This window comes from Pongo abelii, chromosome 3 (genome assembly GCF_028885655.2).
Source record: "Pongo abelii isolate AG06213 chromosome 3, NHGRI_mPonAbe1-v2.0_pri, whole genome shotgun sequence".
NCBI lineage: Eukaryota > Metazoa > Chordata > Mammalia > Primates > Hominidae > Pongo > Pongo abelii.
In genome coordinates this window covers 127,098,362-127,111,066 of record NC_071988.2, presented here as the reverse complement: position 1 = coordinate 127,111,066, position 12,705 = coordinate 127,098,362, and the positions used below count along the sequence as shown (strand labels likewise).

Below are 12,705 nucleotides of genomic sequence, written 5' to 3'. Positions count from 1 at the left end.
GATTGAATGTCTGCGGCTTTTCTGGGTGCATGGTAGAAGCTATTGGTGGACCTACCATTTTGGGGTCTGGAGGACAGTGGCCCTCTTCTCACAGCTCCACTAGGCAGTGCCCCAGTAGGGACTCTGTATGGGGGCTCCAACCTCATATTTCCCTTCCACAGTGCTCTAGCAGAGGTTCTCCATGAGGGCCTTGCCACTGCAGCAAACTTTTGCCTGGGCATCCAGGCGTTTTCATACACCTTCTGAAATCTAGGCAGAGGTCCCAAACCTCGGTTCTTGACTTCGGTGCACCCGCAGGCTCAACACCACTTGGAAGCTGCCAAGGCTTGGGGCTTCCACCCCCTGAAGCAAAAACCTGAGCTGTACCTTGGCCTCTTTTAGCCATGGCTGGACCACCTGGGACGCAAGGCACCAACTCCCTAGGCTGCACACAGCAGAGGGACCCTGAGCCCGGCAAAACCACCTTTTCCTCCTAGGCCTCAGGGCCTGTGGTGGGAAGGGCTGCTGTGAAGACCTCTGACATGCGCTGGAGACATTTTCATCATTGTCTTGGGGATGAACATTTGGCTCCTTGTTACTTACGCAAATTTCTGCAGCTGGCTTGAATTTCTTCTCAAAAAATGGGATTTTCTTTTCTATCACATTGTCAGGCCACAAATTTTCCAAACTTTTATGCTCTGGATGCTTTTAACAGCACCCAAGTCACCTATTGAATGCTTTGCTTCTTAGAAATTTCTTCCTCCACTAGATACCCTAAATCATCTCTCTCAAGTTCAAAGTTCCACAGATCTCTAGGGCAGGGGCATAATGCCACCAGTCTCTTTGCTAAAACTGTCAAGAATCACCTTTGCTCCAGTTTCCAACAATTTCCTCATCTCCATCTGAGACCACCTCAGCCTGGATTTCATTGTCAATATCATTATCAACATTTGGGTCAAAGCCACTTAACAAGTCTCTTGGGAGTTCCAGACTTTCCCACATTTTCCTGTCTTCTTCAGAGTCCTTCAGACTGTTCCAGACTCTGCCTGTTACCCAGTTCCAAAGTTGCTTCCATGTTTTCAATTATCTTTTCAGCAGCACTGCACCCTACTGGTACCAATTTACTGTATTAGTTTATTTTCATTCTGCTGATAAAGGCAAACCCAAGACTGCGGAATTTACAAATGAAACAGATTTATTGGACTTACAGTTTTACATGGCTGGGGAGGCCTCACAATCATGGCAGAAGGTGAAAGGCACGTCTCATATGGTGGCAGACAAGAGAAGAGAGCTTGTGCAGGAACACTGCCACTTCTGTAGTCATCAGATCTTGTGAGATTTACTATCATGAGAACAGCACAGGAAAGACTTACCCCTATGATTCAGTTACCTCCCACCGAGTCCCACCCACAACATGTGGGAATTCAAGATGAGATTTGGGTGGGGACCCAGCCAAACCATATCAATATATTTGGTGGAATAAAAAGGTGTAAAGTATTAACATTAGCCAATTAAGAACTTACGTGGAATAGATTGAACTAAACTATCTCTCAGAATTGGAATCAGTAGGTAATTTCTACAATTGATAAACAAAAACTACTAAATATACTATTTAGAAAGATGAAGGTAACCACTAGGCCTAATACAAAGAGTTGAAAATGGGTTGCTCCCAGGAGTGGAACTAGACTGGGGAGAGGTAGAAACTATTATTTTTTCAGTCATGGACCTGCATTGCTCTGGCTTAACAACAGCAAAATAGGTGTTTTAAAAAGCAAATTGGCAATAGCTTGTTTTCAATTGTTAAGAAACAAGCAGCCTGAGCTTCAGATAAGAAAGTTCTAACCTAAGATGTATCACTAATGTATTCTGTGGTTCTGAGGAAGGGCTGTCTGATGTGTGCTTCAGTTCTACCACCTTTTTTTTTTTTTTAACCTAGTGCTAGATAAGTTCTACTATCTTTTTAAAAATAACGGCATGTGTTGCCACAGCGATTGTTCCATATACCATATCCCTCTGTCTGTAGCGCATATGTACCATATAGATTATCTCATTCATTTTGTAGAGGATCAGGATAGATACTACATATCTTTAAGTCCACCTTTAGAGAATTTTAATACCCTTTAAATGGAACATAATAGCATACCAACATGATTGGCCCTGGAAAACTTTTAATGAGTTCTTATCCTTTTGCACGTTAGGAAAATGTTTAGTTTTCTAATAGTGCTGAGAGGATGCCTTTGTGTTTAAACTTACTAGGTGATGATGATGATGACAGTGATGTAACGTGTCTTGTCTTAGCTATGGGCATGGATCACTGTCTAGCACTTGTGTATTCCAAAATCTAGTACATGTCCTTTTCATATGAAACACTCTGTAAATACATATTGCTTAATGCAAATCAAGCTTCAGAGAAATTGAGTGACTGTTGAGAAATAAACTAAAATTCTGAGCCCCTCAGTTGACTGAATGGGTCTCCTTTTGGCCAAGAGGACCCTAGAGAAACCTTGAAAACTGAGTTCTTGGCCACGACTGGAATGGGGAGGTCAACTATGCCTGCTTATACCCTTTCCCTCACTAACTGCTAATAAGTTTTCTTCCCTAAGGGCTAAATAGAAACCAGCCCTTTCGAAAGACTCCACAGATGGTGATACCAACCAAAAGTCTGACTGCTGCCCCTCCCTTTTGTGGTTTCCACAAAACAACTGACCAGCATTCCCTCCTGATAAAAGTGGTTCTGGCAAATCTATGGAGAATGTGCAGTGAGGGTTTTCATGTTTTCCACTTCACCTTTTGACATCAGAGAGCTGAAAACTCCACCCTCAGATCATGCTAACACCACCGTTTTTTGAACATGGGTCTTGTGGAGAAGCATGAAGCTCAATTGAGCATGCTTGCAGGTTGCAGCCCTTTATGAGAAATAAAGCTCTGCTTTCCAAATTTATGAACCTCATCATTCTTCAATTGCCACTTTTATGAAGCTGAGTAACTAGAAGTCAGGTTTTTGGCCTTTCTAGTCGTTGCTCCTGTGCAAATTTATAGATATATTGCCCATTAAAGCATTATAATTACCTGAGATCTAAGGCCATATTTGTTTTCTAGAAATAGTTATATTTTTACTCTTTTTCTTCATTATTACATTTTTATTTATTAATACTATTTCATGAAATAGCTTCTAGTAGGTATGGTTATGTAAGTCAGTAAATACAGACCATTCACTCATTTGTAATCTTTTTACCTTCCAAATGACAATTAGAAAACTATATATATATATATATATATGATCTTACATCTTAATAAGTATTGGGCTTGTCCACAGTTAACAAGAGCATTGGATCTTTAGGGAAATTTAACACCAAATCAGTGTCCTAGACTTATTTACTCTTAATTACAAAGGCAGCCTAGCTTTTCTGTCAAGTTTCTTTTACCCCCATGATAACAAACTTCCCTTGTTTATGTAACTTCCTGGATTCTTAGAGCTGAAATTATTGTTCATTTCTATCACAATGATAGGTCCCAAATGAACAATTGAAGTAATCTGTTAAAGGATTGTATTTTTTTCTTTTCAGAATTCTACCTTTTTTACTTTAGTGACTTGAAGAGAGGACAATCACAGATTGATGATTGTTCTTGGAATAAGAGCTTCCATTTATACATTACAGTTGTCCCTCTGTATTTGCAGGGGATTGGTTCCAGAACCCCTTGGATACCAAAATTTGCAGATGTTCCAGTCCCTGATGTAAAATGGCGTAGTATTTACATATGACCTATGCACTCCTCCTATTTTTTCTTTCCTTATGGGTGGGGGAGGATGGAAAGAAACCAAGAGAAAGGAACCCTCTTGTCTACTTTTAATCCTCTTTGAATTACTTACAATATCTGATGCCTTGTAATGCTATGTAAATAGTCGTTATATTGTATTGTTTTATTTGTATTGTTTATTGTTGTATTTTTATTTTTTTAAAATTTGCAGAATATTTTCGATCTGCGATTGTTTGAATCTGCAGATGCAGAGGGCTTACTGTGTATGTCTTAACCTCCTAGTTGTCTTTCAGCTCCATATTTACTTATTTTTAAAATTACGTACAGTAAAATTTACTTTTTTTGTGGACACTTCTGAGTTTTAACAGAACATAGATTTGTGTAAACAGCATTACAAAGTACAGAACAGGTCTGTCCCTCCCCAAAAAATTTTTTATGGCCCCCTTTAGAGTCAACCCTACTCTCTTACCATCAGCCCCTGGCAACCAACCAATGATCTGCACTTTATCCTATAGTTTTGCCTTTTCCAAAATGTTATGTAAATGGAATTGAGTTGGGCTTCTTTCACTTGATACAATGTATTTAGATGCATCCATTTTATTGTGTGTATCAATAGTGCATTCCTTTTTATTGTGGAATAATTAATAAACCATTGATTAAAAGACCACTATATGAGTGTAACATAGTTTTTCTTCATTTACCAGTTGTACATTTGCATTGTTTACAGTTTTTGGTGATTCCAAATAAAGCTGCTATAAACATATAGAGATTTTTTGGGTGAACATGTTTTTATTTCTCAGTTAAATACTTAGTGGGATTTCTGGGTCACATGCTAATTGTATGTTTAACTTTACAAGAAACAGCCAAACTGTTTTCCAGAGCAAGTGCACCATTTTCAGTTCCCATCACCATATTTTATTTTAATCGAAAACATGTAAATGTGGCCCACTTTAGTATCTATTACATTTAGAAAAGTAAGTAATCATGTAGAAAATTGGTAATTTTGTTTTTTGTGTTCTTGTGTTACTCATAGATAACTTTGAAAATCAGGCAGAGAATTTGAAATCTGATGTAATATATGAAAGAGAAGTTTTTTTTAAGTACGTCCCTTTACTGATGAAAAGAGCTTTATAGACCATAGCCAAAGTTTTATGTACTTGCCATTTGTATGCTCTTTCTCATTTTTACCCCTACCTTGTGCACACATCCTTCAGGAATTACCTTGTTGCTAAGGTAGGGAAATAAATATTATGTTAACAGTTTAAAGGGAAAAATAAAATAGTAATAGAGACATTTATCTAACAGATATTTGCTCAGCAAGTATATATTGGATGCCTATTAAGTGCTAGAGTACTTTGCCAAATGCTAGAGATCCAGTAGAAAGCATAACAGAACAAACAAAAATGAACAACTACAAAAACTCCAGAACTTAATTCTAGTGATAAGTGCTAAGGTAAAGCACAAAGCATGGTAGGGGGAAATAAAATATTGGTGGGAATTAACTGCATTGGTAAGTTATATGACTTTTTTTTTTTTTTTTTTGAGAAGGAGTCTTGCTCTGTCGCCAGGCTGGAGTGCAGTGGTGCGATCTCGGCTCACTGCAACCTCCGCCTCCTGGGTTGAAGCGATTCTCCTGCCTCAACTTCCTGAGTAGCCGAGATAACAGGCATGCACCACCACGCCCAGCTAATTTTTGTATTTTTAGTACAGACGGGGTTTTGCCATGTTGGTCAGGCTGGTCTCAAACTCCTGACCTCAGGTGATCCTTCTGCCTCAGCCTCCCAAAGTGCTGGAATTAGCGTGAGCCACCGTGCCTGGCCATGCCTCTGTTTTTATTGGGCAGAATCCAGGGCTTATTTGTTGTCGTTGTTGTTTAATAAGCTTCATTTTGGAATAATTTTAGATTGGGTTAAGCTGCAAGGTTAGTACAGGATTCCAGCATACCCCGCACCCCAGTTTTTCCCTAATATTATCATCTTAACATCATTTACCATTGTCATTGTACATTTTTCAAAACGAAGAAACTAACATTGGCACATGCCGTTAACTAAACTCCAGATTTTATTTGGATTTCACTAGTTTTTCCACTAATGTCATTCTTCTGTTCCAGGATCTAGTTCAGCATACCAGACTGCATTTAGTCATCGTATTTCCTTACTGTCTAACAATCTGTTACAGTTTCTCAGTCTTGGATTTGTTTCTTCTCATTTATCATTTGTTTGTATTAGTGTGGATTCATGTATATTTGTTTTATATTTTGTTGCTCAAATTGTTCCAGCTTTGGCCTTTGGGAACTCTTTCAGATTGGTTCACATTTCCCTTTACCATACCTCTAGTCTTTTGATTTTTGAGCACTTGGTTGACTTCTGACCCTACGAGATGCTCCAAGCTCATCTTGGGTATTCTTTGCTCCAGCATTAGAATCAAGCCTTTCTCCAAGGAGGCCTAGTTCCTTTTATTGGAGAATGGCATTTCAAAACCAAAATCTGGGCCAGGTGCAGTGGCTCACACCTGTAATCCCTATACTTCGGGAGGCCCAAAGTAGGTGGATTGCTTGAGCTCAGGAGTTCAAGACAAGCCTGGGCAACATAGCAAGACCCTGTCTGTACAAAAAACTTTAAACTTAGCTGGGTGTGGTGGTGCATGCCTGTAGTCCCAGCTGCTCTGGAGGCTTGAGGTGAGAGGCTGGCTTGAGACCAGGAGATTGAGGCTGCAGTGAGCCGTGATCATGCCACTGCATTCCAGACCATGTCTCAAAAACAAAGAAGAAAGAAACCAAGATGTAGTTGCTGGTGTGCTCGTTGCTATTGAGATTTAGCCAGTCTTTGTTTTATTTTGTTAAATATTATTGAAATCTAAATTTGAAAATTATGCCAAACAGGTAGCAGGTCAGAAGTAAAACAGCCTGATTTAGGAAATTACAAAGTGAAAATTTTGTAGGGCTCTATTAAGCTTAGCTTTTGGAGACAGATGTATTCCAGTAAAAGTGCATTGTATTTATTTAAAAGGCATTGTGTTTATTTAAATAATACATACTTTTGAAAGTATTTAAAATACACATTTTAGTATACAACTTTTAAGGTAAGATAGTTTCTGTTATTGAAGTTTGTTTTTGTTCTGAGCTTACCTTAGTATTAGCATCCTTACCACATTGAATGGAAACAATATTTCTTTTCTTTTAATTGAATAGGAACTTTGGACTTTTTTTCCTGTGGATAGTAGGTAGAAATTGGGAATACTATTGTTAGGTTTCCCCAAGGGAAATTGACATCAGTTTTAATAGAATTCACTGGTAATGAGTCTCTTTTTCAAAAGTGATGTTTTTTTTTTGAATATATATTTTGGGTTTTAGTCTATTGTAGATATTTTCTGCTTTGGATATTTTAAGCCACAGGGATAAGTAAATTATTTCAGCAACCCAAATATGGTTTAGCTGGTATATATTTCTTTTCGGTCCTTAGATTGTGGCAAGTTTTAAAAGTTGAATTAACTTTAAGTTGGGAGTTAAAGTTAGCTTTGAAAAAAATGGGTAAGTTTAAAAGTGGATAAGGATATTTATTATTGCTGTATAGAACAATGTGTCTGTTGCTTTAATTCTGTTTTGTTTTGTTTGTTTGTTTCTTTGCAGAGAATGTAACTGGTCACTACATTTCCCCCTTTCATGATATTCCTCTGAAGGTGAACTCTAAAGAGGTATTGTTTTGACTTGTTTTGGGAATGAAAACGTGTACTGCCAGTATCACCATAAGATGCTTTTTGGAAGCACCTTGAAAGGAAAAAGTGTTGTTGGAAGTCAGGAGGACAAACAGGAGTTACTATAACAGGGTCATAAGCCTCCTATATGAATTAAAATTTGTATGAGAATAGGATTCTTCCATGAGGAATTGGGAGAAAGGGGTGTTACTGGTCCATAAAACTTAGAATTCGGTAGGAAATAAAGATTTAAGGATAGTAATTTAGGAAATTAACAAGAGGTTTATTTACAATGATCAGCTAACGTTTGTGGATTATTTTTTATTTGCTGGCCATTATGTGAACATAATGTTATTTAATTGTTATGAGTTGCTATTGTTCTTTCCAAGGACACTGAGGCTCAAGGCATTTTTATTGACTTGTCTAAGATCTGGTAAGTGCCAGAGCTAGTTTTGGAATTAGCATTTCTGACCACAAAGCTCATGCTCTTTAACCACTCTATGAAACAGGTGCTAGAGAAATAAAGCAGGGGTAAAATTGATGGTGTTTGAATAGCTGTTCTCTTAGAACTGAAAATCACTTGACAGTTGTCAGGGTGTGAAAGATGCCAGGAGAACTGATGCTATCAAATAAAAATTGTTGGGGTATTTTGAGATCTCTCATGATTAGTTGGTAATATGGCATATTTGGTAATATTCATGATCATCATTAAGTTGTAAGTTATTTCCTTAAAATCCAAGTAGTGAATTACCAAATTTTTTAAGGGGGTACAACTATTAAGTAAATAACCAGGACCACATTCCAGGTTGAAATTATATGGAACCGGTTAATTTGGGGTTGGGTTTTCTAGGATGTGGGGTGATCAATATAGGGGCAGAGACCAGTGAAGAAGTGAGGAGGCTGCTTCAGATGCAAGGGTTGTTTGACCCCGGTGTTACCTCAGAGGCTGAATATTATACATCATAGTGAGGTTATGGGATGTGAAGTAGGATTTGTGCTGCTTCCCAGCTCTTCAGAATAAGGAACTGGCAGTAGAATAATATCAATAATTTATCAAGTGCTTGTGGTACTTAGCCAGCACTGTGTTCCCTGCTTGACATGGATTATCTCAATCCTTCTGGCTCTACATTTATTACCCTTATTTTGTTAACGAGGCTAAGTACCTTGTCCATCATCACAAATCTCGTGTGTTTTGGAGGTGGGATTGGATTTAGGTGCTCTAACTCCAGAGTTTATACTCCTCACTTCTCTTGTGTAATGCCTTCAGCTCATTACTTTTAAGTGTGCAGCTCCAGGACAATAGAAGGAAACCAGAGGCAAAAGGAACTCTATGTTACTGTGTGTGTCCATGCGAGTGTGTGAGAGTGTGTGTGTATATGTGTTCCTGTGTTTTGTTTTGGCCACTGAACTTTCAAACCTAAATATCTCATGTCTCCCAACACCTTTCTTTGCTTTTGGCCAAAAGTGCATGCATTCACTTATTCATTAATTTATTCATTCAATCAGTAGTCATTGAATGCTTATTATGAGCCAGGCACTGTTCTAGGCACTGTGGGTGTAGTAGTGAATAAGATAGGTATAATTTCCACTCAGTTGGAGGAGTCAAACATAAAACAAGTCAGTCAGATAATGTTAAGTGCTATAAAAATACAACAAGGAAATTAAAGATAAAATGTGACTGGTGGGTAGTGTTGTCAGGGGTATGCTATAGCAAAATCTGTATACCTCATAACAACAATAATAATAAAGCTGTATTTTTGAGAATCGTATAGTAGATAGAGGTGGAGGTAGAAAAGAGAGTAAGCTAGAAACATGTCAGTGAGAATAACGTTTTATCTAAGGAGGATGGGTTTTGGGAAATATGAAATTAGGGATTAGGCAAAATTGATAATAGGGCCAGCAAATACAACAGGATATGCCAATGAATTCTGGAGATACGGAAATGGCTATGCACAGTGGTTGTATAAATAGGTTTCCCTAGATCTCAGCCAGTAATGATTAAAACTCTTGCTTTGTACTTTGGGATGTGGTATATTAAGAACAAAAATAATGGCTGGGTGCAGTGGCTCTCGTCTGTAATCCCAGCACTTTGGGAGGCCAAGGCGGGTGGATCACGAGGTCAGGAGATCAAGACCATCCTGGCTAACACGGTGAAACCCTGTCTCTACTAAAAATACAAAAAAAATTAGCCAGGCCTGGTGGCGGGCGCCTGTAGTCCCAGCTACTCGGGAGGCTGAGGCAGGAGAATGGCGTGAACCCAGGAGGCGGAGCTTGCAGTGAGCCAAGATTGCGCCACTGCACTCCACCAGCCTGGGCAACAGAGCGAGACTCCGTCTCAAAAACAACAACAACAACAACAACAACAACAGCAAAAACAAAAATAATGTTTCAGAGCTGATTTGGAAAAATGATTTTCTGTTTGTTTTGTTTTCTTCATTAGTAGTCATTTTGGTGTATAAACGTTACATATGCTGGTTGAGCATTTGTGAATGGCATAATTTTTCTTCCCAACCCACCACGAAGTCAGTTTTAATTTAAAAGTGCTTGGTTTAATGGGAAAAGAAAAAAGAAAAAAAGTGCTTGGTGGAGGCGTAGTATTCACACCTTGGTAGAATTCACAGGCAGGAGGTGCAGCTGAGTGCTTTCACGGCTTGTTAGTCATGCTCCCTGGAGCTTCATTTCAATAATGAAATGACTGTTTTAAGCATAATCACTGGAAACTCCAGTCTTTTCTTAAAGACTGAACAGAGCCTTTGCTTATTTTATAAAAACTGGGAAAATATACTTGAAAGAGATTTGGCTTTTCTGATCATTTATTTTATGAAACACTTCGATGCTCTGTTCTGGAGATACAAATGCTCAGGGGACAACGAAGTAGGCATTTGGTAGGTTCTCTGTTGACTCAGATTTCTGGACAGTCTTTTTGTAGAATGTCTATACAATAGTCATATTTTTATTGCTATGCAGTGCCACTGTATACTTTCATGAAATATTGCAGTCATAAACACCGTCTTTTCTTTTATAGGAAAATGGCATTCCTATGAAGAAAGCACGAAATGATGAATATGAGGTATATCCAAAGGTTTTTATTTTTGTGAATCACTTTTATATTGTCTGTTAAATACCTTGATGATAGTTTGCATTTGTAAAATGATTCTAAGGTTTTTACCCCTGCAAGACTTTCATGTGCATTCTGATGTTTTTCTTTAAGGCAGCTAGGGCAACTATTGCCATTTAACTTTTTTTATTGTGGTAAAATATTAATAACATAAGGTTTACCATTTTAACTTTTTTAAAGTACAATTTAGTGGCATTAAGTTATTTCACATTGTTGTGGAATCCTCATCACCATCCATCTCCAGAGCTTTTTCATCATCCCAAGCTGAAACTCTACATGTTGAGCAACTTCTCATTTCCTCCCTCCCCCGAGGCCCTGGGAAGCACTATTCTACTTTCTGTCTTACGAATTTGACTGTTGTAGGTATTTCATTTCCACTTCATTTTACAACGGGAAAACCTGAGAGAATTAGCACAGGAACCCAGATTTTAATAGTAAGTTAATTATCCTGGTAGATGGTCTAAAGTAAATGTACTTCATTATAAATGAAATATTTCATTTTAAATTATAAGAGAGAAGATGGTTTGAGAGGCTGTTTTAGAACCCAGGAACAATAATCTTTTGGGAGTAGAGGAGAAGAAAAACACTTATACCAACTGTATGCTAATATAAATATATTCTAAGTATGTATATTCTAAATATATCTAAATAAATATATGTGGCTGTCAAACCTTTAATAGTTCCTGACTTAGGACCAGAACATTTGATTGATGTCTGTCATTCCATCTCCTGCTACAAGTGTCCTTTTATCCCTCTGATTCTGATGCCAGGCAGCTTTTCCTGCTGCCTTCCTGTCTTCTTTTACCTTTCCAGCTTTATTTCCATTTATTCTCTACCCCAACTGAAACTTACAGCTCCAGCATTTGAATATACTTCCAAACATACCTATGGGGGCCTTTAAATTCCTACAACCTTTGCCTGCTATCTATCTTCTATATTTCTAAACTGGTGTGGTTCTTGAACCATCTACACTGGAACCACTTAGAGTGCTTGTTAAAAATTCAGATTCCGTGCCCCATCTCCTATTTACTAAGTCAGATTCTCTGCTTGATAGGGCCTGGTTAATCTAGGTATTTCACAAGTGTTCTAGGTGCATCCTAAACATGAAGTTTGAGAACCACTGCCCTAGATGTTGAGTGAACAAGGGTTTCTAGATCCCTAGGGACTTAGTGTATTAACCTGAAACAGTTATTTCAGGTTAATGAAATACATTAGTGGGAAAAACATATTCTGAGCCCAGACGTTCAAATTAAAATTTAATTCTTAGAACACAGTTTTTATGTTAGAGACTGTCTGATTTGAGTTTATTTGAAATTTTCAGGATTAGAGAGGAAAGAAGAGTGATTTCTTCCTGTCTTTTCCCCATGTATATAAAATGTACTGACTGCTTTTTCATACATCTGATTAGTTTTTCTATTTTGACTTCTGCAACAAAAATACAAGGAAAAAAATGGAGAGAAAGAAAAGGATCGAAGGAGTAGTTCACAGTCCTTGCCACATGCACAACTTTCTGATTTGACTTGTGCTCCTTTTATCTTTTTTATTTTCATATAAAATTTGGCAGACCATTGTTGGTTTATAATTAACATTAATCTTAGGAAAACCAGGCTAGCATTGGCTTTAAAAAATTAATTACAGGACAAATACATTTCAGCTGGAGAGAAGAAAGGCAGGTTGGAAATAAGCTCTTAGTGATTAGGAGCAAATGAAGAGGGAGAATGTGGTTTGCAGGCTTAAAATTCAAACCTCATTTATTGTTCATTTGGCCTAATTCAAGTATCTGTGAGTGGTTTTGGTAGGTGTCATTGTGTAAAACGATTGTCACCAGCTTGGTCTTCTTGGTCACCTCTGAGTATTCATCTGCAAGCATTTGTTCTCCTATAGCCAGGCTTTCAGGGATGAATAAATTATGTGAACATCTGCCATTTACTTTGGTTTTTCTTTTTAACAGCTACTTCAGACATATTTAAACAGGTGCAGGGGTACCTCATGAAAGAGCATAGAAAATGAAACGTAACAGCAGGACTGTATGTAAGGTTGCTAAGATAGGTATGAGACATACTTCTAAGGAGCAGTTATTGAGAATTTATTCTCAGCTCTGTTGTTTATCTCATTATGGGCTTGCAGCTTTGCCATTTGTAACCTTTAGTCTTATG

General features: G+C 37.9%; 1 protein-coding gene across 8 annotated transcripts in view; it reads left to right on the top strand.

The window, feature by feature from the left end:
• Positions 1–12,705, top strand: part of PPA2 (inorganic pyrophosphatase 2) — a 112,425-nt gene that overhangs the window by 10,314 nt on the left and 89,406 nt on the right. For 6 of the 8 annotated variants that reach the window (XM_002815026.5, XM_063723561.1, XM_054554237.1 and 3 more), the window contains exons 2-3: positions 7,367–7,431; positions 10,457–10,501. In XM_002815026.5, coding sequence (XP_002815072.1) covers positions 7,367–7,431; positions 10,457–10,501 — 110 coding nt within the window. The remainder of the gene's footprint in view (positions 1–7,366; positions 7,432–10,456; positions 10,502–12,705) is intronic. The other 2 variants (XM_054554238.1, XM_063723565.1) reach the window with 1 other exon arrangement.